Source organism: Corylus avellana, chromosome 2 (genome assembly GCF_965113065.1).
Source record: "Corylus avellana chromosome 2, dhCorAvel1.hap1.2, whole genome shotgun sequence".
In the NCBI taxonomy this organism is placed as follows: Eukaryota; Viridiplantae; Streptophyta; class Magnoliopsida; order Fagales; family Betulaceae; genus Corylus; species Corylus avellana.
The window spans coordinates 31,543,804-31,571,502 of record NC_142491.1 but is presented as its reverse complement, the minus strand read 5'-3'; the positions used below and the strand labels follow the sequence as shown (position 1 = coordinate 31,571,502).

General features: G+C 35.7%; 1 protein-coding gene across 1 annotated transcript; it reads left to right on the top strand.

The window, feature by feature from the left end:
* Window positions 1-7,759, top strand: SKIP16 (SKP1/ASK-interacting protein 16). Its single transcript, XM_059577034.2, has 5 exons — window positions 1-298; window positions 1,103-1,822; window positions 3,002-3,220; window positions 4,946-5,052; window positions 7,437-7,759. The coding sequence occupies exons 1-5, from the start codon at window positions 89-91 to the stop codon at window positions 7,513-7,515; spliced, it is 1,335 nt and encodes a 444-aa protein (XP_059433017.2). The 5' UTR covers window positions 1-88; the 3' UTR covers window positions 7,516-7,759.
* Window positions 7,760-27,699: the final 19,940 nt, after the last annotated feature.

Genomic DNA, 27,699 nt, shown 5'->3' with positions numbered 1-27,699 from the left:
GGAGACGGTGACACGACAAGAAGTGTCGGTTTGGAGCAAACGAACGCTTATAGGTCGTCTGAGAGAGGAACATGTACAAGTGAGAGAGATGGGTTTGGAATTGGAGGCACTGGGAGATTTAGCCTTGCACGTTATTCTATCCAAGTTAGGCCCCAAAGACACCGCCAGAGCAGCTTGCGTCAGCAACAAGCTTAGGTCTTCCGCCTCCGATGATTCCCTCTGGTCCAACTTCTGCTCCCAGGATCTTGATCTCAATCGGCCCCTTGATCCTCTCGGAAACCCTACCCCTTCTTTCAAGGTTCTTTTTTTTTTTTTTTGGATGATTAATGGTGTGAATGTGAAAAAAATTGATTTCTTTGTCCAATTTCTGTTGTCGGAAAAAGATGTGAAATTTTTGGTGTGTGTATACATTAGAATGCTTTTTGACGTTTGGAAAAGATGATTCTTAGTCCAAAGCGCAGAAGAAATGTACGTATCGCTCCTGACTGGAACTTCACTGAAACAAAAACCCCATCAAAGAGGGGTTCCCTTTTTTTTGGTTTCATTGAGAATCCAGTTGAGAGCAAAGCTGTTTGATCTCATTTTCTTCAAGTGGGGTTTTGGTTGGGTTCTTCTTTTCTTCTCACAACGAGAAATGTATTGGTGGGCCTTAGCGCTTACCTTGGTGCCCTCCCTTTTCAGTGTGAGAAATTGCTAACTGAAATGTATGTATGGGGAAAATTGGTTGACATGACTGCCTGAGTCAAATTTTGAGAGGTTAATGCAATATGTTTTGGAGTCATTCGAAGACTTTTTAGTACCTTCGAAAAGAAGTAGCTTGTTTTCTCCTCGTGGTGTTCCATTTTAAACTTTGACAATTATGTTGAAGCACTGTTTTTCGAGTAAGTAACCGGATATAATGGACCCCTTTGAGTGATTATAGTGCCATATGTGAGTTACATGCATTACTCTTTTTTTTTTTAATGTGTATGTGCAGTCAACTCTTCTCTTTTACTTGTTGAAAATAAATTCAAGATATCAGTCTATGTTCGTAAAAACGTATGTTCAGGCTGCGAGTTCTACTGTATCATGAAATCATTTCAAGTGGTAGTTTTTTCTCCAGGAAACTTATCAAATATGGCGGGAGGCTTTCAGTATGTATCCATGGCCAGTGGTCATGCGAGTTAAAAGATGTTGGGGGAGACTTAAGAACTGGTTGGGCATTAATTTTCCGGAGGCCGAGGCTACACTTCGCAAGGGTGCAGCAGAAGCTGATATTCAACAGTTAGAGACAATCTTGAAAGTGAAATTGCCTCTTCCTACAAGGATCCTCTATCGGTTTTATGATGGTCAAGAATTTGTGGTGAGGCAATCTTCACTAAGGGCTCGTGGAACTTCACTGGGACTCATAGGTGGCTATTCTTTTTATGACCATTTGGTAAATGTGTATTTGTTACCTTTAAGTGAGGTGATCTTACAAACAAAGGCAATCATCCATCGCCTAGGTTTTTCCAGCAGATCTAAGTATATTGTTGTTGCTGCTTCCACATATGTCAGAAAGTTGTTTTTCCTGAACTGTACCACTGGTCAACTCCATGTTGGTACTGCAAATCTTCCGTCTGATGGAGAAATGATGCCATGTGTACCAGATAGATTAATAAGTTCAGTGCATGATTTCAAAGGTGATCAACAGCAGGATGCAATGCTACTATGGTTAGAGGAACATGGCCGTCGTTTAGAAAATGGCATTATTAAACTTCGTGAAGAAGAAAATATCAGAAGTATCAGTCTATTTCCAGAGGAACCTCCGCTCTGTTCCACTGCTATAACCAATGGGGTGAAAGTAAGTCAAAACATATGGATTTCATATTTTAGCTTTCCATGCTTTTATTTTGGCATAGTGAGAAAAAACAGTAAAGTGTGGTGGTTGATGCATCTTGCTGAGGCATATTAGAATGTACCAGATTTGATGTCATACAGACCCCAGCATGGGGAATCATGTACTTAAGGTTGCACTGTATGAATGGGTTCAAGTTTTTAAAACTTGTACTTCTGGAAGCTTCCTTGTTGCCCTGCTTGAAAGGGAGGTGGTTTCTATGCTCTCTGATCAAGTGGCTCAATGGGGCTTCATTTCCCCCCCCCCCCCCCCCCCCCCCACATTCCCTTGGCCAGAAGTGAATTTTAGGCAAGTTGAATCAGAGCTATTTACAAGTTCCAGCATCATCCCCCTTATATTTTGTACATTTTTCTTAGAGCGGCAGATAAGAGCTGTTCACCTTGTTATGTGTTATATGATGTATTTTATGATTGCTTGTTATGCGACTCTATCCATTAGCACTTGCTAAGTTTTGTCAATAATATCACTTAAAACACATGCTTCACCAGATGTGTACGGGTTAGTACTCAGTATCGAGATGTAGTTCATTTTTGCAGTACGTGACAACCATGTGTCTTAAAGGGTAAAAGCCAGTGCCTAACAGGTCAAAATATTATAACTAGGACGGTGATACACACTTATACAATGACCCATTTGGTTGAAGTTTTGAGAAACATCAGATGCTTGGTTGGAGCAGCCATTAATTATGGATTTATGCTCGTATGTGAAGTTGTTAAAATTTGCTTGAGCCATCTATCATGTATGAATAGTATTTTGCACTTGCATGGAGGGATTTCTGTTGCATTGCTCTATACTGATTATTAAAGAGTGCTAAAAGTTGCTGGAACTATTTCTGTTTCTTCTAATAATTGGATTGTCATAAATTAAGTCATTTTTAAAGCATCCCTCATGACAAGAATATTTGTCGGCTTATGTAGAACATAGTCGGAGTTAGAAGATATAGTCTAGGAAAGATATAAAGATTAAACAGCTCTTTGACTTTATATCCTTGGTCTTTTTCATTCATGTCATTATTGTAGAAGCTGTTATGGTGTGATTCCTGTTGCCAATTGCATTGCCATCACAGCTTCTATTATCTTCTCTTTTGTTATATGGAAACTAATAATAAATAAATATTTACTTAAGGTTCGTGCTTCTGCTGTGTTTATTCCGGAGGCAGCTGACCTTCAAAATGATGATGCGAAGTATGCATTTTCGTATTCAATCCGCATTTCCCTTCAGCCTGAAGGATGCATCATTGATGGAATTCCTTTCGGCTCATGCCAACTGTATTTGAGGCATTGGATCATCCGTGCTTATGACCGCATAGTATCCAAGGTTAATGATGAAGCAGTAATAGGAAAGGTAAATTTCGTACAATCAATTATCTTGATCTGAATGGCCAATCTAAGTCTTCTTTGAAAGAATCTAATAGGACTCATAGTTTCTCCATCTTTTGTTTTTTGGTTGAAGTTGGTTGAGACACAATTTTGGGCGTCAATGTACTTGATATAATCAAAGACAAAAATTATGATACTCACACGAATCTGCATGGCAGCCAGTGGATATTTTAGTTGAATGACCTAATTGAGTCAAGCAGGTTGCTTGCCTGATTTCATACACTTTTAAGTAATTCTTACCTCAAAACAACAGCTCGTTTGAGCATGTCCCTTGATGCTATTTTTCTTTTGCCAATAACAACAGCTCTACCTCATTATGGTGATGAGTAATTTCCTGTCATTTGAAGCTTTTCAAATTTAAAGTTTCACTTAATCTAAAGAATTTGTGCATTTTTCTGTGTTTGAAAATTCAATCGGCTCTTGAAGTTCAGTGCCAATGTGAAAGTTAAAGCATTTAAATTCTAACTTTCTCATATTCCCTTACTTTAGATAAATGTAATTTCACACAATAAAGAAATTCAAACCTAGTTGGTGCCAGCTTCAAGCAAAAGTTTTCTTGTATATGAGCACAATTTTGTAGAAATGCTATCAAGCATATGTAATTCGAAGGCATTAGTTGAGTCTGCATAGAGTTTGGGCTTTCTCAAGCATGAAATGTAATCCAGAACAGAGCAAGCATAAGTTAAGTTTTAAGCTTTGGTGGATGAATAGATAGTTCTATCTCTTGTCTCTCTCTTTGCTATCCCCTGTCTCCTTGCATGTAGATCCCTTTCAAAATTAATTTCGTTGAAAGTTCTATTTTCTGACAGAGGTTCATACTGCATTTACCCACTGTATTGTGAAACATGTACTGCTGGGTCCCAAAGGATTCTTTGGTCCTGTGATTACCCCTTCGCTCCCCTTTAGCAGGGTTTGAACTAGCTATATCCAAGCAAACTATGAATGATGAGTTTGCATATGCATGGTAGTTGAGCCTATCTTCCATCATGTCTATGATAATGTATCGTCTTATTTCATAAGTAATGTCTTTTAATCCGTGAAATGCATTACCATGTGCTTTACAAATATCTCAATTTTTTTCCCCTTTGTTTTAAGTGATGAAGATGAACAATCAACAATAAAGGGGACGGACAATTGCTCCCTGAACAAGGTTAAGCCAGTGAGACTGATTGAAGTGATTTACTGATTAGCAAAAGATAAGAAGTAGATATCTAATTCATCTCTTTTGGAGATGATGCTGCAGATGGTTGCCAAAAAACCTAAGATGAACTGCTTGATGGCAGAACAAACATGATGGAAATCAGAAAGCTTCACTCTACTGTTTCTTTTACTGCCCTGACCAAAATAACATCATATTTTCTGGTCCAGAATCAAAATTTGATGACATGTTGGTGCAACATGAAAATATTTTAGTGAGAACAATCCATCACTTTTAGGTTTAGCCCTGCCCATCCAATATCTCAGGCTGAGCTCAGGCAGAAGATGGAGCAGATATCAGCCCAGCTCAGGGAGGCTTGATTAACAGTCATTGACTCATTATATTAAATGAACCAGAAAATGAATATCATGATATGAAAAATGCACCTCTTACCCATTGGAAAATATTGATCTGAACTTCTTGGTTCTCTTTAAAACATGTAGATCTATTTGCTGCTTTATTTGATGTATAATATAAACTATATGGTTGCAGTACCCACTATTGCATCCAGGTGAGAAAGAATTTGTTTATGAGAGTTGCACACCTCTACCAACATCTCCAGGTTCTATAGAGGGATCTTTCACATTTGTCCCTGGCAGGTACTGCACATAAACCCATCATTTGTTCAACTTAGTTTTATTTAAATATGTCTTCAGTGCTTATGAGATATGAGTACATGCAAGTGGATGAGTGCACTTCAATGTAACCTACCTGCTGTAGATGAAATGAACATGCCCATGTTTGTTACTTTCTTTTGTGTGCGATACCAAATCTTAAATGCTACGTTCAGTAGAAATATAATGGCAGTAGCCATTTCCTACCTAATAGGGATGTAGGTGGGTAGTCACACTCCTATACTTTTCACTAGATAAATATTTAAAAACAATCTTATTTTATTTGTGAAAAGTACATATATTGTAAATTAGAGAATAAGCTATGAATGGGCTGCTAGGGCTTGCCGCATGAAGGAACATGTTATTTATTTATTTAAATTTCTATACAAATGACACTCCCCTTTTTAATATTCCAAACAGACACAAGTTAAATGATTAGTTCAGTTTTGAACTACCCTTCTCTCTCTCTCTCTCTCTTGTCGGTGCATGTTAGTGCATTTCAACTCTTTCTCGCCTGCTGTTCTTTTCCTAGCAACAACATCAAGCCAGTTCTCCATTCCAGTCTTTCTGTTATGGGTTTTTTCAGATGGTTCTATACATTGAAGCCAAATCCTTCGAGTTTGTGGTTGAGGAGGGTGTCTCAGTTCTTCGGATATTTGAAAGAAGTAAAGGTGTACCCCGTTCAGTTTTCTTGGGAAAGGTTAGTGTCTTGGCTGTTGGATTAGATGGAGGCTCTGCCTTAAGCTGAGGGCCTGAAGGAATTTGTGAAGTCGTCTAGGGTTGGGTCTAGAGCCTTTGCTCAGCGGTGTTCAAATAGACGTGGGTGTTTCTTGGTACTTGCAGAATATAGGGTGGTGGCTGGAGAGGTTGTATAGTGATCCTGGAAGGCAAAAAAGGCATGGGGTGCAGTGACCTTGCCCACAAGCTGTATAAGGTGTTAGAATTTTTTACAGGTTCGCCAGCACTGGGAGGAGAGTACTGGCTACCCAGAAGAGACTAGGCGATTCTCCTTTTACAGAAACGAGTGGTAAACCAAAGGCGGCGGCCATGAGAGCATCATTGGAGGCATCGACTGTGGCTGTCTGTAAACAGATGTATGCTGAGGCTTTGGCAGGCTTGGGGCTGTCGCATACAATTTACTTGAAGCACAGTGGCAATTTCGACAATCCTGTCACTCGATTGTTAGTGGTGTGGGGTGCTGATGTTGTTAAGGATGCGTCTTTAGTTCATTTAGAGCATCCCCAAATTTCAGTTGGTGCAGAATGCCTGCGCAAGGGATGTTTTGGGTGATAACATGGATGCCCACGCCCTTAGGGACTTGCTGGTCTCCCTCAAAAGAGTAGTGGACTGCTTTTGTGCCAGTCTTCATTTGGGCAAGGATTCTCATGGCCCAGAATGCAAAGAAGGCTCAGGGAGGACTAATGGAGAGGAGTCGAAGACCAAACTAACAGAGAAGGCCTAATCTAATGAATTGCAGGTCCCAGCCCATGCAGGGTTGGCCCAACTCAATCGAGTGGCAGCTAAGGGATCAGGCTCGCTTGGCGTCCTTGGGTTGCAGGCTAATGTGTCATAGCCTAATGGGACTTGGGCCCATCGCATTTTTGGGCCCAAATCGAAACCAACCCTTATGTGGAGAGTGAGGAATGCTGGGGCTTTTTCCACAGGCTCAAGTTCGGGTGCAAGCTCAAGTGCCCCTTCGGCTCAACCTTCTGCTGCTCCTATAGATAGCCATGTGTGACTTGGGTTTAACATGTCCAGATTTAAGTGCTCAAAGGGTATTAGCGAGAGTTCATTGCAAGCCGAGCAAATGGCAAGATCTTGTCAAGATTTGGTTAACGTTTTTGTGCATGCGATGTGTTAAAAGTGTGTAGCTTATGATCCAAGTGCTAAAGCTTAGTAGTTGTATTTTAATTCTAGGGGGTAAGTAATAAGTAGTTATTGGTCAAATTACTTTCATGTGATGGTTATTTTAGTTGGCGGATCTGTACTTTACATATTTTCAGATCTGATGCATCTGCATACTTTGCTATTAAGAAGTTTCTTGTATTTATTCCACAATCTAATCCAAATCTATAAGATATTTGAAATTGGAATTTTCCAGATTATGAGCCTTAGCCCTGATTATATATACGTATAAATTTACCATATTTGCTACTAGTAAAATCAGTCAATCTGTTGGATGGCCGCTGAATAGCATTTTGGCATCATGGATGGTGACCTTACATATAAGAGAGAGAGGGAGAGATGCATAATGGTTGTGAGTCAGTTGAGTAATCAGCCATACTGTCGATTAGACTATATTGTTATTGTGTCAGGTTTGGTACAAATTTGACTGATTTTGAGTGTATGAAATTGAACTTTCTGTGTAGGTTAACAGACCAAAAAGGTGCTCCATTTGAAGTTGAAGTGGCAAAAGTTGACCTCCATTTGCCAGACTACATTTTCTAATCTGTGGCAACTCCAGCTTATTTATGCATTATGTGGTCTTTGTTATTAATTATGTCAAAAGTTTTTGGATTTGTGAAAGCTTGTTAGCTTTTCTTGATGCCTGATCTGTAATGTGTGTGAGCTGCTACTGCATGCTTATATTTGAATGGCCTTGTTTATAGATTTCTTGAACCTAAGTTATCACAAAATGTATGAAGGATCCTTGTATCGAGAAGACCTGAATATTATGTCAATGCTTTATTGATATCCGTATTGTCACTCCAATATTATTTATTTAATATGCTTTTGTTAGAAGAGTTACTAGAGTTAGCAAGTCATTAGGGTTTGAGGGTAGTTTGGTCATTGTGATATTTTCCTAATCCTATATATTAGGATGTTTGTATTAAGTCAAGTATAAGCTGAATAATACAGCAGCCCCATTTTCTCCCTCTAATCTTTTTACTACAAACCTATTAAAATTGTATCTTATTAGCATTTATTACTACATTGTTCGATGATGGACAGACATGACAAATGATCTGGTCATTTTACAGGATTGAGATAATTCCATTTAGGTTTTAAAGAATCGTGCTAAACCATCTCCAAATCATGCAAAGATATAATATAAAACAATTTATTAGGGTTTTCACAGGGGATTTTTGTGGTTTTCACATTTTAAAACATTCACAAGACACAAAATAATAGTTATTAACTATTAATTTTGAAAATATTTCTACATGTACTAAAACCTAATTTGATGTGTGACATTTTTCGGCTTAATAATAAAGTTGTTTATTTTCTAAGATAAATTAGACAATTGAGCATATCTTTATGTTCATGTGTGTGACATATATGTATATGTAGTCCTTCTAAGATATATTAAATATGATTTAAATGTGTTATAATACCTTCTGACTTATAAACCCATAGTTGGTAGGGGTGGGCACGGGTTGATGCAGGTCACTTTTTGGGCATTTTTCGTACCTGATCTGCACCCCTCGGGTATTAAAATTGGTATCGAGACCCGGATTCAATGGACAGTACTTGCCGGGTCTCAGGATTTGCGGGGCAGGCGCAAGGTGGGTAATTCGGGTTTGTGCAGATTGGGACCGGTATTCCTCTTCTTCTTCTTGTTCTTTTTCTTTCCTTTTCTTTCTCTCCTGCGTCTCTCTCTCTTTCTCTCAGCTCCCCCCTCTTCTCTCCCTTCTCTTTCTTCTTCTTTCCTTTTCTTTCTCTTATGCATTTCTTTTCTCTCCTGCGTCTTTTCTCTCCCCTCTCTTCTCTCCATTTTCTTCTTCTTCTTCTTCTCTCCTGCGTCTCTCTTCCTCTCGGCTCCCCCTCTCTTCTGCCCCTTTTCTTCTATTCTCTCCTTTGTTTCTCAAATCCTCTCTAGAGTTCGTCACTGCGTGAGGAAAGAAAGAGAGAGAGCGAGGGTTTTAGGGTTTTTTTGGGTTTGCAAGTCGGGGCAGGTCGGGTATCCGATGATTTTAAAATCTCTTACCCGCAACCCGCCCCGCCTGCACGGGTAGTTAAAAACCCAACCCGAATCCGCAAATTTTACACTAAAAACCGGTCTTTGTGGAGCGGGGTGGGTCGGGTTGAGCTGGTTTTGCCCACCCCTAATAGTCGGTGATGGGAGATCATAGAAGTAGAGACTTTTGATTGGTATGTTGGCATGGTATAATGCACTGAATTAGACCACGTGAGTTGTTATTCTATAAGCTACTATCAATTGAATAAATTGAACTTGCTATTGCTTTTAACATTGACTCAATCTTTTGAACTCAAATGTCAAGTGTAGGTCACTTTGATATATTTAGGAGAGTGAATTTTATGGTCAAAATCTAGTGTGTTGGGTGATAACATGTAGCATTGTAGAAACACTACTCAAGATGAAATCCATTATCACTTTGATTGGAATCAAAGAGATATGAAATATTCACTTGAGATACATTTTAATGAGAATTGATTATTTTAAATCCTGGGCATGAGTACTTTAGGAAGGAGTTACTAAAATAAAATAAACTCATTGAAATATGATTTTAAGAGTATACGAATAATCAAGAGATTAAAATGAGGACTTAATAGAGTGCAATTGCAACTTTTTCGTGGAAAAAGTAATAATTAATGGTAACATAGAACAAGTCGTGAGATGACAAGTGTCCTAGACTTGTTGGAGATAGTTTTTATTTTCCATTTAGATTCCTCCTCAAGCTGATTATTACCCTTTTGGACTTGACCTAATTGCACAAGTAGAAGAACTCCAAGTAGGCATGTGAATTGGTGTTGGTGTAAGACTTGGTTTTTCAAGTCATGTTCTAACTAGGATTCACATGTGTATTTAAAGGAGTCTTATGTATGAGAGCTCCCACTCTTTGGTCACAAATCAGGATTGAAGAAAAGATCATAAAGTCTCAATAGCTTAGCCCTAGCCGTGCAACACCAAGAGAAAACAAACCCTGGTAGTTTTCACCTAAGGTATGTGATCATACCTTGTCTTGCATATTGTTTCATGTTTTGAAAAATCTAATGCTATGTTTAGATGGAGCTCATTCCATGAGACTCTTTCGCTGTTTTTTATGCGATTATTTCACATACATGTTCCCAAAAAATACTAGCAACTTGACTGTTAAGTTACTTTCCATCCTAAAATGAACTTGCACTTACTCTAAACCTATTATCTAGGCTAAGTCTAAAATTTACTTTAGGAAAGAATTGGGGTTGTTATAGTATCTCTCCATTTAACAGCAGGATTGCTAGTCTTTTCTTCTCCTTAGCATTACAGTGCTAAGTGTATACCCCAATTTAAGACTTTATGTCGAATGATAGGGTTAGCTTAATGACATGATTAAAATTACTAATATCATCATGACGACACAAGATTGTATCTCCACTATTAGGGCTGGGTATCGGTCTGTTAAGACCGGTTAATGACTTATCGGTCGGTTAACCGATAAGCTATCGGTTAACCAAATCTTAACCGATTACCGACCGATAAGAAGTCTTAACCGAAAATTATCGGTCATATCGGTAATCGGTTAATCAGTCGGTTAACCGGTCAGTTAAACCGGTTTGGGCTTTTGTGGGCTTTTTATTGGGCTTTTTTACTGATTGCTAATTGGGCCAAAAATTAATTTGAGAATTGCTAGATTGAGTTTTGTGGGCTTTTTATTAGTCTTTTTTTTTTTTTTTTTAGTTTAGTTTATATTAATATAATAAACTCTTTCTCTTACTGGGAGCATCATCTGAGATTGCTCAATGAGCATAAATGCAGAATCGGTTCTACTGTTCTAGCTTCTGGAAGCCCATTTCGTTCCAATGAACAAAATATGTCAACCAAAAAATCAAGCTTTATCTGATTCAAAATGGCAAAATTGAAATTCTTCATTGCCAGGAAATTCGACGTCGTTTTGGTTTTAACTTTTAATAATAAATATAAAATTTTAAAAAATTAAAAATTAAAATAGCTTATCGATCATATCGGTCATATCGATTAACCGATAAAATAATTTTAACCGACCGATAAGCTTATCGGTATAAAATTTTTAACCGATTACCGACCGATAACTATCGGTTACGGTTAATATCGGTTCGGTTAAAGTCGGTAATCGGTCGGTAATCGGTAAACGGTTAATCTGCCCACCCCTATCCACTATAATAAAACTTTAGGCTTTTACACTCATTTTAATCTAAATCCATAAAAGGAAACTTTGGTGCATTAACCTCAATTGAATTGACCTATCTCCACATGATTAACTAATTACTTAAATTCAAAACTTAACCGATAATAGAGTTAATGATAGACATTAATTGTCATAATAATTTTCATTAAATTACATTTTCCCCTTATCCATAGAAACCCATTTTTTTAACCGTTGGATTAGCCACCTAATAGCTTATTAGTAAATAACAATTAAGACATTAAATGAAATTTAGATTTGTTGGATGACCTATTAATGAATAAACTTGGCTTGCAAGATAGAAAAAAAAAAAAAAAGATAAAAAAAAAAAGAGAAGAAAAAGAAAAGAAAGATCATGTTGAGTTTTCCGCTGAGTAACCGGACCTTTTGCCTCATTAAGCATTGAGTATTAACGTCAAAAGGTATGAAGTTCAGTGTTGATTTATGATATGGCTAATCTGACTTCGTAGCCTTTTTGACTTAAGTTAATAAGCCCTTAGGGATGTTTTACATCTAGTACCCTAAAGCCACCTGGTTTGGGAGTCATTCACTTAACACTTGTTAAATGGGTCAATCAGAAAGCCTAAGAGAGTTAGACATTGCAGAGCCTGTTAAAAAAAAAAAAAATAATAATAATAAATAAATAAATAAATGCATATCTTGCCTTGGTTGATTCATATGTTAGGGATTCTTACAAATTTTATGGAACTTGTCTTGAGTTTAAGCTGAAAGCTTCATGATTATATGCTAATTACACTTTACACATTTCATAACATATGAGGTCTCAATTGTCCATTTATGAGTGATTTGATTTTGGATTTCCTTTTGATTGAAATGATGGTGTTTGTCTTTTTAAGCTTGCTCACGAATAAGAACCACGGTTTGTGTGAAACTTCTTTCTTGTTAACAACATAGTGCTATAATGTTTGTAGATATCATTCCTGTTAAACTCTTACGAGACTTCACTGATCCACTAGGGATGCCTAGGGGTTTAAAAGTTTTGTTATATATGCTAAATACAATCGTCTCTCTCACGAAAAAAGATTTATGTTTTTTGCTTTTATTTTTTGTTTCATTTTGTTTTGCTAAGGGACTAGCAAAATGTAAGTGTGGGGGTGTTTGATGAGTGCCAAATATTGCATATTTGGACTCTTTTATTTACATTAGTTAATCCTTTAGCTGTGTCGTTATTTAATGTTTTGTGTTTTTAGTGTTTTGTAGGTAGTTGAAGAAAAACTACAGCTTTAAAGAGAAAAATGCAAAGTTTGGAAGAAAGCATACTTTGAGAAGACTTAGATGATACGGTTAAGTTTAACCAAATCCAAGAAAAGGTTAAATCGGACTAAAGATCAGATTGGATTAAATTTCAGATTGGATAAAATGTTGGATTGGATTCAAATTCATATTCTGCACATGTCTCAGTATTTTGACCATAACTTTCTGTTCAAGTATTGGATTGAGGTGATTCAAGTGGCATTAGAAAGCTAACTCAAAATAATACAATTCATTATGAAATAGGATGTTCCTAATTCAGACGGTTACTATGCCAAAATCGCCCCGTAATAAAAGGACACAAATCTAGACGAATCCTATTCCGATTTTAGACTTCTATTTGGACTGAGAGACAGACCTCCGAATTTTCTAGGTTTACTAGGGCTTCTAGGACTTTCCTAAGCCTATAAATAGATCTCTTTGCATTCAAGAAAATATATACAATTCCAGAGACTAGTTTTGAGATATAATTTTGGAGACAGAATGTAATCCAGCTTTTCTTTTTAGTTTAGTTTTTCTTGAAGTTTAGGTTTTAGTTTCATAGTCACGTTGAGCTAAATTCTTAACTAAGGTTGGGGATAAAGCCTCACCGATGAAGAGCAACATTGTTTTATTGTAAGTCTTTATTATTCTGATTTTATTGGGTTTATTATTTCAATTGTTTTACTTCTTCTCAATATGTGGCATGATTCTTGGATATCTTGTTGTGATTCAAGGATACACTTGATGATTTAGGATAACTTCACATAATTGATTGCTTGGTTTTTAACTCATAAAAATTGGATATCCATTGTGATTTGTTCTACGGATACATCTGGTGTTTCAATTAAATTTGAATTCCTTTTATGATTTGGTCAATGAATAGATACATGAGATGGTTTTGATTAATTCTTTGAAGCGTAGTAAAACATATCTAAGATTTAAATTGTGAGAACTTCAGATTAATATTGATGAACATAAAGTATGTTGTTATGATTTGGTGAGTGTGGATTCCGCATCCTTAGTGTCTTTATCTATTGATTTACTTAGGTTATTTATTTTATGTTTAGTCTTTTAATTTTCAAAATCAAATTCAAAACCCTTTTGGAACTAGGTTAGGATTTAATTAGTTTAGATATAAGGTGCTCTTTCAAGAATTCAATTCTCTGTGGGATCGACCTCGCACTTGCAATCCATTAACTACAATCGATTCGTGCACTTGCGAGTTAATTAAAATTGACACAACAATGCTGGTTGAGTGTTTTCTATAGTTTGGTTGTTAGATTCGGGCTTGTGTTGTTGTTTTAGGTTTTAATCTTGATTTGAGCATGGATTAACGTTTCATTCTTGTTGTACGTATTTTCTTTTGCATGGAGTTGTCATTTTGGGCTAGGAATATGTTAGGGATCTTGTTATAGTCTTTGAACTTGCTTAGAGTGATTAGAAGGTTGTTTTGTTCGAAATGGGTGTTCTGCCCTGAAGCGAACGTTCACACCTCTCTTGCCGAACGTTTGAACTGGCCTATGTGAACGTTCGATGGTCATGCGGGAACTCATTTTTAACATGTTTAGGTCTAGAACTCGTTTTAGCTCAGATCTAGAATTGATGGTAGATCTTTTTAACTGATTAAGAGCAAGTGGAACATTCGGAGGAGTATTTGGAGGCACAATATAACCCAAGTAAGTACAAACTCACATAAATATTTGTTGTTACTTTTACTGCATTGTACAACTATTTTATGTGTACCAAACATGCATCGTTACAAGTAAAAGACGGATAAGACTAATTGCATTGTATGACATTGTACACTGGTACGTACAGGATAATGACCATGGGCTTTACATGTTAACTATATGGTCAAATATGTATGTTATATGGGCTTTGGATCCAATGGTTGTTTTGTGACCGATACAACCTTGTTTGATTGGCAGGTCCTTACAGGACGTATATCATTAGTAGTGTCAGAGGTCGGAATTGGTCGGGCTGCTAGTATTAAGGACTTTAGCATGCAATACCTAGGGCACTGGTATTGCATTATGATAAGTGCCAAATATTGCATATTTGGACCCCTTTATTTACATTAGTTAATCCTTTAACTATGTTGTTATTTAATATTTTGTGTTAGTTTTGTGTTTTTAGTATTTTGTAGGTCATTGAAGAAAAACTGCAGCTTTAAAGGGAAAATGCAAAGTTTGGAAGAAAGAATACTTTGAGAAGACCTAGATTGTGTGGTTAAGTCTAACCAAATCCAAGAAAAGGTTAAATCAGATTAAAGTTCAGATTGGATAAGATTTCGGATCGGATTCAAATTCAGATTCTGCACACGTCTTAGTATTTTGACCATAACTCTCTGCTCAAATATCGGATTGAAGTGATTCAAATGGCATTGGAAGACTAGCTCAAAATACTACAATTTGTTGTGAAATAAGATTTTCGTAATTCTGACAGTTTCTATGCCAAAATCGCCCCGCAATTAAAGGACACAAATCTGGACGAATCCTATTCCGATTTCAGACTTCTATTTTAACTGGGAGACAAACCTCCGAATTATCTAGGTTTACTTGGGCTTCTAGGACTTCCCTAAGCCTATAAATAGACTTCTTTACATTAAAGAAAACAGACACAATCCCAGAGAGCAAAATTCTTTTGTTTAGTTTTCTTTAGGTTTAGGTTTAGGTTTAGATTTTATTTTTATGTGGAGCTAAATTCCCAACTAAGGTTGGGGATGAAGCCTCACCGATGAAGAACAACATCACTTTTATGTAAGTTTTTATTATTCTGATTTTATTGGGTTTTATATTTCAATTGTTTTACTTATAATCAATTGTATGGAGTGATTCTTGGATATCTCTTGTGATTCAAGGATACATGTGATGATTTGAGATAATTTCATATGATTGATTGCTTGGCTTTTAACTCATAAAAATTGGATATCCCTTGTGATTTGTTCTACGAATACATTTGGTGTTTCAATTGAATTTGGATTCCTTTTGTGATTGGTTAATGAATGGATACATGGGATGATTTTGATTAATTCTTTGAAGCATAGTAAAACATATCTATGATTTAATTTGTGAGAACTTCGGGTTAATATTAATGAACATAAAGTATGTTGTTATGATTTGATGAGTGTGAATTCCCAAACCTTAGTACCTTTATCCTTAGATTTACTTATTTTATTTAGTTTATGTTTATCCTTTAATTTTCAAAACTCAAAAATCAAAACCCTTTTGGAACTAGATTAGGCTTTAATTAGTTTAGATATAAATTGCTCTTCAAAAAATACAATTCTCTGTGGGATCGACCTCGCACTTGCAATCCATTAAACTACAATTGATTCGTGCACTTGCGAGTTTAATAAATTTGCAGAACAAGTTTTTGGCGCCGTTGCCGGGGAATTGTTCATTTTCTGAAACCAATTTATTTCTAAATTAGTTTTATTCTTCTACTAGTTATAATTAGGATTTTATTTTTCTGCAATTTGTTTTGTTTTATTCGTGTTACTAATAAAAAAAAATAAAAAAATAAAAAATAAAAAATAAAATAAAATAAAAAAAAGATAGATTTTTCTTGTTGTTTGGCTTGTTTTATAGTTCTATCACAGCACCTTCTGCATATTAGCGCGATCGAGCGCACTCACAGCATAGGCAGCAACTGCAGCAGTTTCGTAGATTTTTGTGAAAAATTTATTTTTGGTCCTTTTTGTGAGTTTTTTAAATCTTAGTTTTAATTTTTTTAGTCTTTTTTTTTTTAGTTTATTAAAAAAAAAAAAAATGGTTATTGTTTTATGTGGGATATTTGCATGTTAAAAAGTGAGGGGGAAGTATGAATTTTCATTTTAATGATTTTAATGCCTCTCCTAGTTATAGGACACCAGCTCCTACCAACTACCATCAAAATTTTAACCCACATAAACCATGTTCATATTGTTTCAATCCTTATCATGAGGAAAACAATTGTCCAGATCTGCGAGCTGAGCTCGATGACTTATGGGACAAATTAGACCAAATCAGAGCAGCTAGATCTAACTTTTCATATGAACAAATGAACACCAGTTTCTCTAGCCCGGGGTTTGATTCAAATTTTAATTGTTATAACCCGGACTGGAGCAACCAATCTAATTTCTCATGGTCAGCTCAAGCTACAGGAAATTATGCTCACCAATTTGATGAATTGCACCATTTAGAATATCCGCAGTTCGATCATCAAGCTCAACCTCCTATTTATCAGTCTACCACTCAAGAGCCACAGTCTGTACCACAGTCATTACTGGAAGACATGATGAAAACATTAATAGAAAAAGTCGACCAGTCCAACTCCCAAGCTATACAAGAGCTCAAGAATTCCAACTCCCAAGCTATACAAGAGCTAAAAGGTTTTACCAATCAAGCTGTACAGGAGCTGAGGAATTCCAACATGGCTAATGGCAGAGACATACAAGAACTTAAGCAGGCCATGTCCAAGATAGAAGGACAGATCGGTCATCTAGTTGCTGACTTCAACAGAATAGAGGAAGAAGAGCTTCAAAGTCAGCTGATGGCTGAAAGGTACTACATGATTGATGAGGATGATTCCGAAAATTCTTATCATGAGCATGCCCAAGTCACCATCACACTAGAGAGTGGGAAAATTGTGGATAACAAAGAGGAGGAAAAGAAAGAGGAGCAAGTTGAACACCCTGAGCAAGTTGAGCACCATGAGAACAGTGAGCCACCGACAGATCCTGATCTACCCAGTGACATGGAAGTGAGTACTGAAGCTCCTGCCTGCATCACTGTCCCTCTTAAGACATATCAAGAGCCCAAAGCTTCATCACTTGAATGTCTCAAAGAGCCATCTTATGTCAAGATACTCAAAGACTTGTGCACACAAGCACACAAATCTAGGAACCACTTTCCTAAGAAGATCCTCTGAAGCAAGCTAGTCTACAAAAGATGGCGAAATCTCCTTCCAGAGGGGTATGAAGTTTTGAAGAAGAAGGGGTGGAAGGGATTGGTTGGACATCCGCATGATCGGGGAAAGCGCTGTAAAGTTTTCTCTTCCAGTTTATTTTCTGCACTTCACTCCACAAATTCTTTCTTTCCTTTTTCATTATATTGCATTTCTTTTTATTTGTTTTTGTTTCTAACAGCAATTAATCTTTTGATGTTTTGTTCTGTGAAAAAAAAAATATATATTGCTGTTAGTTTTTATTGATAGGTGTTTTGGTGTTTAAGTTTGGGGGATGCCCTGGCCTTGTTCACACTCAGATTTCCTTACTTCCGGTAATGTATTTCTATACTACACATTGAGGGCAATGTGTAATTAAAGTTTGGGGGTATGAAAATACACTGTCTATTTATTTTTGTTCTTATTTGTTTATTTGTCTTTTTGTGTTAAAAAAATTTGAAAAAAAAAAAAAATTAATTATGCTATGTTTTTGTCAAGTTTGAGTTAAACTGTGACTGTGGTTTGCATTTTATTAGCTTGCTTAAAGGGTTGAACATCGTCATTATGTCATTAGGAGTCTGAGTCCTTTGACTTATTTTTGGGTAAAAGAGATTTCACTTCTTTTGAAATAAAATTTTATGAGCACATTAACATGTTTTCTGTGAAGTATGATGTTTTGAGCTTAAGCTTGTTCTCTTTGAGATTTGTTGGATGACCTATTGATGAATAACCATTGGCTTGCAAGATATATATATAAAAAAAAAAAAAAGAGAAAAAAATAAATAAAAAAGAGAAGGAAAAAGAAAATAAAGATCATGTTGAGTTTTTCACTGAGTAACCGGACCTCTTGTCTCGTTAAGCATTGAGTGTTCGCGTCAAAATGTGTGAAGTTCAGTGTTGATTTATGATATGGCTAATCTGACTTCGTAGCCTTTTTGACTTAAGTTAATAAGCCCTTAGAGATGTTCTACATCTAGTGCCCTAAAGCCACCTGGCTTGGGAGTCATTGGCCTAACACTTGTTACATGAGTCAATTAGAAAGCTTAAGGGAGTTAGACATTGCAAAGCCTATTAAAAAAAAAAAAATGCATATCTTGCCTCGGTTGTTTCATTTGTTAGGGATTCTTTCAAATTTTATGGAACTTGTCTTGAGTTTAAACTGAAAGCTTCATGATTGTATGCTAATTACACTTTACACATTTCAAAACATATGAGGTCTCAATTGTCCATTTATGAGTGATTTGATTTTGGATTTCCTTTTGACTATTATGATGGTGTTTGTCTTTTTAAGTTTGCTCATAAATAAGAACCAGGGTTTATGTGAAATTTCTTTCTTGTTGACAACATAGTGTACAATGTTTGTGGGTATCATTCCTGTTAAGCCCTCACGAGACTTCATTCGTTCACTAGGGATGCCTAGGGGTTTAAAAGGCTTGTTGCATATGCTAAATGCAATCGTCTCTCCCACGAAAGAGGATTTATATTTCTTGCTTTCATTTTATTTTTTGTTTTGTTTTGCTAAGGGACTGGCAAAATGTAAGTTTGGGGGTGTTTGATAAGTGCCAAATATTGCATATTTGGACCCCTTTATTTACATTAGTTAATCATTTAGCTGTGTTGTTATTTAATATTTTGTGTTAGTTTTGTGTTTTTAGTATTTTGTAGGTCATTGAAGAAAAACTGCAGCTTTAAAGGGAAAAATGCAAAGTTTGGAAGAAAGAATACTTTGAGAAGACCTAGATTGTGTGGTTAAGTCTAACCAAATCCAAGAAAAGGTTAAATCAGATTAAAGTTCAGATTGGATAAGATTTCGGATCGGATTCAAATTCAGATTCTGCACACGTCTTAGTATTTTGACCATAACTCTCTGCTCAAATATTGGATTGAAGTGATTCAAATGGCATTGGAAAGCTAGCTCAAAATACTACAATTTGTTATGAAATAGGATTTTCGTAATTCTGACAGTTTCTATGCCAAAATCGCCCCGCAATTAAAGGACACAAATCTGGACGAATCCTATTCCGATTTCAGACTTCTATTTTAACTGGGAGACAAACCTCCGAATTATCTAGGTTTACTTGGGCTTCTAGGACTTCCCTAAGCCTATAAATAGACTTCTTTACATTAAAGAAAACAGACACAATCCCAGAGAGCAAAATTCTTTTGTTTAGTTTTTCTTTAGGTTTATGTTTAGGTTTAGATTTTATTTTTATGTGGAGCTAAATTCCCAACTAAGGTTGGGGATGAAGCCTCACCGATGAAGAACAACATCACTTTTATGTAAGTTTTTATTATTCTGATTTTATTGGGTTTTATATTTCAATTGTTTTACTTATAATCAATTGTATGGAGTGATTCTTGGATATCTCTTGTGATTCAAGGATACATGTGATGATTTGAGATAATTTCATATGATTGATTGCTTGGCTTTTAACTCATAAAAATTGGATATCCCTTGTGATTTGTTCTACGAATACATTTGGTGTTTCAATTGAATTTGGATTCCTTTTGTGATTTGGTTAATGAATGGATACATGGGATGATTTTGATTAATTCTTTGAAGCATAGTAAAACATATCTATGATTTAATTTGTGAGAACTTCGGGTTAATATTGATGAACATAAAGTATGTTGTTATGATTTGATGAGTGTGAATTCCCAAACCTTAGTACCTTTATCCTTAGATTTACTTATTTTATTTAGTGTATGTTTATCCTTTAATTTTCAAAACTAAAAAATCAAAACCCTTTTGGAACTAGATTAGGATTTAATTAGTTTAGATATAAATTGCTCTTTAAAAAATACAATTCTTTGTGGGATCGACCTCGCACTTGCAATCCATTAAACTACAATTGATTCGTGCACTTGTGAGTTAAATAAATTTGCACAACACATTACAAGTCCCTCGGGATAGCACCAACCCTGCTTAGAATGGGTAATATTCCAGGTAGACCATACAGTTTGAAGTTTGAACTATGACAGGATTCTCATATTACATTATATAATATATTTATATTGCATCCATGATAAATTGTCTCGACATAATGTTGCATGTGATTTATAAACAACTGAGTTCATCATCTAATGATTTGTACGCCATGTGCAATTTACTCACTAAGTAGTTGAACTTACCTTTGTATTTTTTCCCTCCATTATGTATATCTATGTTGTTTAACTCAGAGTCTTGTTCCTTGTGGAATTAGGCTGGTAGGTGAACCATGAAGTCAAGTACAGTTAATTAATTTCACTGGGGCGTTACACAACTGTCCCACAAAATAAAAGAAAAAAAATTGGAAAATTTGACTTCTTTGGGCCAAGTTAAGTAAAACGTTTTGTGTCCTCAAGTAGCAAAATACTTAAGAGCTATACTTCTCATAAATTATAAAACTTTCTCTATTTTTTTGGATGAAAAGTTATAGAACTTGGGGAAAATACACTTTACCCCTCTGAATTATCCACCCATTTGCACTTTTAACCCAAATGTTTAAAAAGTGACACTTTAACACCCCCCCCCCCAAAACTTTCAAATTGTTGCAATTCGACCATTCTGATTTTTTTTTTTCCCCAAAATGCCCCCATCCCAAGTTTTTTTTTTTTAAATTAAAATTAAGGGGTGGCCGGTCTGGGGTGGCTGAAGCCACCCCTAGGCCCAACTGGGGTGGCCGGCCACCCCTTAATTTTTATTTTTATTTTTTTAAATTTTTATTTTATTTTTGACTTGGGATGGGGGCATTTTGGAAAAAAAAAAAAATCAAAATCAAAATAGTCGAATTGTAACAATTTGGAAGTTTTTTTTTTTTTTTTTTTTTTTTAAATATCAAGTTGTCATTAAATTGATATTATAAAAAAAAATAAAAATAAAAAGATATAAAGATAAAGTAAAGGTAGGACTTTGATATCCACCACTAATCACACTTAGATAATATAACAATATGCCAATGATCCAATCATATTATGAATACTTAATGTTTGCCAACCTAAGGGTATGAGTGTATACTCCTTAAGCTATAGATTTTTCTAAGCAACGAGTTACGCATGGGTGTATACTCTAACTCTTTTCTTTCTTAAAGGATTTAGCATGAGTGTATACTAAGTAGTTCTTTAAGAAAGCATAAATTTATGAAAATCGGCAAACACATGAAGCCTAGGGCATGGGTGTATACTCCCGGTTCCCCATGTTGATTAATCCAAGAACCTGGTGTGGATTTCTTTTGTTACTCTTATTAAACCCATGACTCGGTCATCTAAATTGATTGAATTAACTAATCCATACCACATGCATATAATGCCCAATCACATACACATGAGGAATTTCAAGAAACATGAATTAATCAAGTTAAGCAACATAATATGATTATCACAAAGGCGCTAATATTGAAATATTAAATAAACATAATTAGCGCTTCAATCTAGCACTCCTTAAGAGTTAGTTACACATAATTAAAATAAAACTAAAAAGAAAAGGGAAAGAAAGAACCGAAAACCGCTCCTAGAAGTAGCCTCCAATTTCTCTCCCCCAAAGTTGTGTCTATTCAAGGGTGATTATTCTAAAGGTTTAGAGGTCTTATTTATAGGCTTCTAGAAGTCCTTGAAACACTAGTAAACCTAGAAAATTCGTAGGATTTAGTCATATTACAAGTGGGACTTGGTGTAACATCCCCAACTCGTTAAGGCTGGATTTGTCACTTTTTCTTTTACAACACAAGCTTTGCAAAGATGTATAAGGTCTATCAGAGTGTTTAATACAAATTATTGGAAAAATTAATTCTGCCCCCATTCCGGCCTTCTATTCCAGCATGCTCTTTACCTGAAACAAGAAATAAAACAGATGAGCCCAAAGGAGGCCCAGTAAGTGAAATCCACAACCATAAGCAGTTTTACTCCTTGTCCCGCTTTGAAAATTGGAACTCATAACTACATATGTTCCCAGTATATTTTTAAGAAAATAGAAAGGACATAAAATATATTATCATGAATAAAAATGTCGATATTCTTTATCTCATACTAGAGCCCATGTATACTGTTACCCTCGTATACTAGGGTTGCGCGCGGTCCTTAAGACCTGGGATGAGATACTATGGCCACAGCCCCGTCCCTTTTGCCAGCCGATTAACTCTGGGTGCACTTAGCATGGCAAAAAAAACACTATGATGGAACCACCTTCTGGCAGAGCCTCTTTCAGCGGTTGCGCCTCCATCCTTAGCTTCGGTACTGAGCTTCTTTCTTGTTTCTCTTGGGGCTAAAAATACTCTCCTCCATACATGTGCCCCCACTTTTTAACTTTTTTCTCATTTCTTGTACTTCTCTTGATACATCGTAGGGCATCATGTTGGAGGGTTTATTATCATTTTTTCAAAATTCTCTTTATCAACATCACTATTTTCAAAATGTTTTTTTTTTTTTTTTTCTCAAACTTGTCATGCATGCAGCATAATTCCATAATATAAACAAAATGATCATTTGCAATTTGAAACAGAATTTCATAAATAGCATGACATGATAATTTTTCTGGAAGGGATAGTAAATTCACTTACCTCGATAAAGATGCTATAGAGACTGACCAGCACGATCACACACCTGAATTAATACAACTTAATTATGTTAGCCTTAAATTAATAAAAAGGTATCCCTTGAACCCCTAGGCTTCCACTTCTACCCCTCAAATGATTCTAAAGGTAACAATAGATTCCTAGACTTTTTCTTGAATAGGAGGATTATAAGTGTGGATTACAAACATAATTCTTTGAAAAACACTTTGGTTCCTAAGTAACTATTCTTGGCTTCTTAAAAGACAAGTGAACGTTGGTTGATAAATTCCAAGGCAATAAAAGGAATATATATATATATATATATATATATATATATATATATATATATATATATATATATATTCCTTAAAAGGTGACATGAGAAAGGTCATGAACATGGTGGTTGACAAGTTAAAAGCAATTAAAATATATTTCTATATTTATATGAAATATTGATTTGTTACAGGTATGGAAAATAAAGGTTCAAGTTGAAATTTGTTGTGCTAACGTAGAGACATATCCCATACAGTATTTTCAATAATAGGAATGGTGTAGGTTTTTCATTCACAAGACATAGTACAAGTACGAACAACAATTATACTTGCATATTAAATTGAAAGCATAAAAGAAATCAACAAGGGTGAGTAAAATAATTTACCTCAAGTGGGAGATGAAAATTGGAGAAGATGACAAAATGTTTTGAGAACCTTGTGTAGTATGTGGCGTTGGAGAGCGAGGTAGAGGAAGAGATGTAAATTTCCTTGAGGATTAATGGTTATTGATAGGTTTTGGTATTTCTTGAATAATGAAAGAATGAGAAAGAGAGAGACAGTCATAGATTTTCTTTGATGAAGAATGGGAAGTGCTAAGTTTTGGTGCTCTTGAAAAGATAAAATGATAGAATAAGAGGGAGATTGAGAGACGGCTGTGTGCAGTGTTTAGAATGCTAGGGTTCTTGAGAGAAAAATGAGGGAAGGTAAAAGTTTTGAGAAAATAAGAGAATAACGAGATGGGCGGCAATTTGGTACTCTTTGTTTAGGGTTTCTTGTTTTTGGTTTTATAAAATCTTCTTTAGAATATATATATATATATATATATATCACTCCATTCATGCGTTCACAAAATCAAGTCAGTTTTAAGGGAAAGTTTTTGAAAATAAATGCCTAGTTGACATGGGGTACATAGCTAGGTCTTGGGAAAATCATTGTCCAATAAAAAAAATCTATCTTAACCGTATAGGCATATGGCCACTTGGTTCAATTGTTTTAGAATCCCATGAAACAATGAATATGGACATGAAAATATTTTCAATGCATAAAATTAATATATATATATATATATATATATATAAAGAAACAACATCCCATGGAAATAGCCTAGACATGTGCTCACAAGAGTTTTAATGCACGGATAAATGTACTAAAAAATATTCTCATACTTTGCCATATATGTAGCTAATTATGGCTAAAACTTTTAGATGGAGATAATGCTTTTGGAAAGTCGTGTAGGAAATAATAAAAAAAAAATTAAATGAATTTTGTCATGGATCATTTCTTACGTTTTTCCATAATATTATGCAAAGCTATCAAATTTTGTTTCCTTTGAAAAAGGGTGTAATGTAGACTAGCTAGGTTAATGAAAGGAGAATTTTAGATGGAGATAATGCTTTTGGAAAGTCGTGTAGGAAATAATAATAAAAAAAAAATTAAATGAATTTTGTCATGGATCATTTCTTACGTTTTTCCATAATATTATGCAAAGCTATCAAATTTTGTTTCCTTTGAAAAAGGGTGTAATGTAGACTAGCTAGGTTAATGAAAGGAGAATTAAAGAAATCGATGCGATTTACTTTTCCTTAAAAAATACTATTTTAAAATTTAAACGGGGAGCCTTTAATAATTTGATTTCTCATTAAACTCTTTCCGGAATAGTCTTTTGAAACAAACTTGGAAATTAATTTAAGAAGACAACATTGTCATATAGGCTATATGCGGGCCGCGGCTAGGGTTTTAGAAACAGGGTTTCTATAAAAATTTTCCTTATAGAAAAATTCACTTTAAAACAAATTTTGTTATATGGAGATTCGAACTCATGAAATATTAGGGAAAGTTATGCCACACTAACCATTAAGCCAAACAAGTCATTTGGGATAAAACCTTTAAATCAAAATATAGATTTTATACTCTAAAGTTGTTCTGATCCATTTAACTAAGATAATTAAAATCATACTAGTGGGCCTACACAACTCTGAATTCATCTATCAAGGGTAGGCCAAGGAATTACTCTAGCCTAGAACAAAGATCGTTACACTTGGAATACCCTAATATGGAAGAAAAGGGCATTCTGGCAGCAGCTTCTGGAATTCTTCAGTGCACGAGTGCGCTCGATCGCAGTCCGTGTGCGCTCGATCGCATCTCTACGATCGATGGTATGTCTTCTACGCTCGATCGCAATGCGATCGAGTCTTCTGTTGTGCGCACGAGCGCACGCCTCACTCTTCATGTTTGGACCTCTTTGGATGTGCGATCGATCGCAGGTCTCACTCTTCACGTCTGGACCTCTCTGGAAGTGCACTCACCTGCGATCGATCGCACTTCTAGAATGCTTTTGCTTGCTTCAAGTCTTCTAGCTTTTTTCCAATTTTATCCTTTAAGTCCAATACTTTCAGGAATGCTTTCTTTTCTTCCAAAAACCTATAAAACAAAGAAAATATAAAAGAAAGTAACATCGCACAAAATAACAACACTAAGGAATTAACACATATAAGTTTAAGGGCTAAAATATGAATATTTTGGCACTTAATAGGGGGTTAAGTGTCACTTTTTAAACATTGGGGGTTCAAAGTGCAAATGGGTGGGTAGTTCAAGGGGGTAAAATGTATTTTCCCAATAGAACTTTCTTTTCCTTCACTATCAAATATTTTTTTTCTCAATAGAAACACGTCAAAGAAACTATGAAAGAAGAGACCAACCTTGAATGCCTGCTTTAGTAGCTCATCTAATGTAGTATTTAAACAAACAAAAAAGGAAGGGTGGCTAATAATCATATTGATATCAACCAAGCACAACAAAAAAAAAAAGTAAAACCCATGAAAATGATAATGCCTGAACAAAAGAAAACCAAGTTGAGCAGCAATCAAAGTTAGCACCAAATAATCCACAAAGAGAACATACAAGTTTGATAGACTGAAAGATATGACACCCCCATAGTGCAATGGAAGCACGAAGAAATATGAGCTCAAGAAAAATGATTGAAAATAACAAAAAAAATTAATGTGGTGTTGGGACTCACGAAGGAGGAGGATGAGAGGTTAACATTTGTCTTTTCAATATTTTCTTTCCTTTCATGTCATTAAATTTATTTTAATTATGTAGCGATCTAGGAACCTTTGATTGTTTCAAACTTATCCTAGCGCTGACTTTTCACGTGATAGTTTTTAATGTTGAAGGAATTTTACTTTACAGTCTTGGATTTGACCTATCTTTTCTCACTTTCCAATGGGTCATTTCTTTCAAGTATTGGACCAGGTTGTGTATGTAGGGTTGGCATTGGGTCTTCTTAGCTTCTAGGAAATGGCTATCTTCATTTATCCCCTATTGTTGTGTGGCGTCTCACTTTGTTTGAGTGTGAAAAAGAGGATGTGCTAATTGAGCATGCTCTTTCTAAATGGTAGAGGGCATTTTGAGCTAAATCCAATAGCCAAACTGTGCAGGCTGAGGCCTGAAACGGACAAAATCTTACCACTTGGAGCAGGCTATTATATATGGTATCAGAGTTAAAGCCCAACCTAAGATGGAAGGAACGTGCATAAGCTCATGAGGGTCGCCAACAAGGACGCTAGGTCCTAAGAGAGGGTGATTGTGGTGTCCTACATCTCATGGGTGTGAGAAAGATGATTTACTTATATAGAGTATGCTCTCTCTAAATGGTATGAGGCCTACTGGGGTAAATCCAATAACAAAACCCTACGGGTTGAGGCCCAACGCGAACAATATCATACTACTTTGAGTGGGCTATTACATGTTGGACCAAATTATGACCCATTGCTCTCTCTTTATATCACCAGCTTGGGTAATGAATCATGGATAGAACTATTGGATTTGCGTGGTGGTCACTATTGTATAGTTTATTTTTGGATGCCTTAAATGGGGTTGTTGGATCTCTTGTGTCATTGAGGGATTGATAACCTGATACTAATTTGTTAGCCATGTTTTGTCTGTTTGTTCTGCTCTGATCAACTACCTAGTGAATGGTGCTCTTTTGTACATGACCATATATTGCCAATTGACTTATGATTCGATATGGGGTATATGACTACATACTGGCCAATTGCATCCTCTGTTCCAAGCTGCACGACTATGTATTAACCAATTTCCCGCTCTAGTATGGGGTACATGACCGCATGCTGGCCAATTGCCTAATGTAATTTGATTTGGGGTACATGACCACACATTTGGTCAATTCCCACTATAATCTAATTTAAGGGTGCTTGACTCATCGTCGCCAATTGCAGAGTATAATATATTCATGGGTACATGACCACATATTGGTCAATTTCCAATATAGCACGAGCCATATATTATCAGCAATAGTGTTTGACAAGCCTAATTCCCATATTTTGAATCGTAATAGGTTGCCTGCATCATTGGCTCCCATCAATTACACTTTGATCAGGCCATAGGCATTTGCCTACGTCTTTTGGCAGGAGCATGGCCGTTCAATGACCTTTCCATTGTACTGTGTCGGTCCCTCATATTCTCGTTAGTATGGTTCAATGGAATTGCAGTTATTTAGTGACCCTATGGCCGTGTAATATT

What these genes read in the sequence shown, in the direction of transcription:
- SKIP16 (XM_059577034.2), top strand. Translation starts at nt 89, where the DNA reads ATGGGTTTGGAATTGGAGGCACTGGGAGATTTAGCCTTGCACGTTATT. An exon ending in ACCCTACCCCTTCTTTCAAG is followed by an intron (nt 299 to 1,102) that starts GTTCTTTTTTTT and finishes TTTTTTCTCCAG; the next exon opens with GAAACTTATCAAATATGGCG. An exon ending in ATGAAGCAGTAATAGGAAAG is followed by an intron (nt 3,221 to 4,945) that starts GTAAATTTCGTA and finishes ATATGGTTGCAG; the next exon opens with TACCCACTATTGCATCCAGG.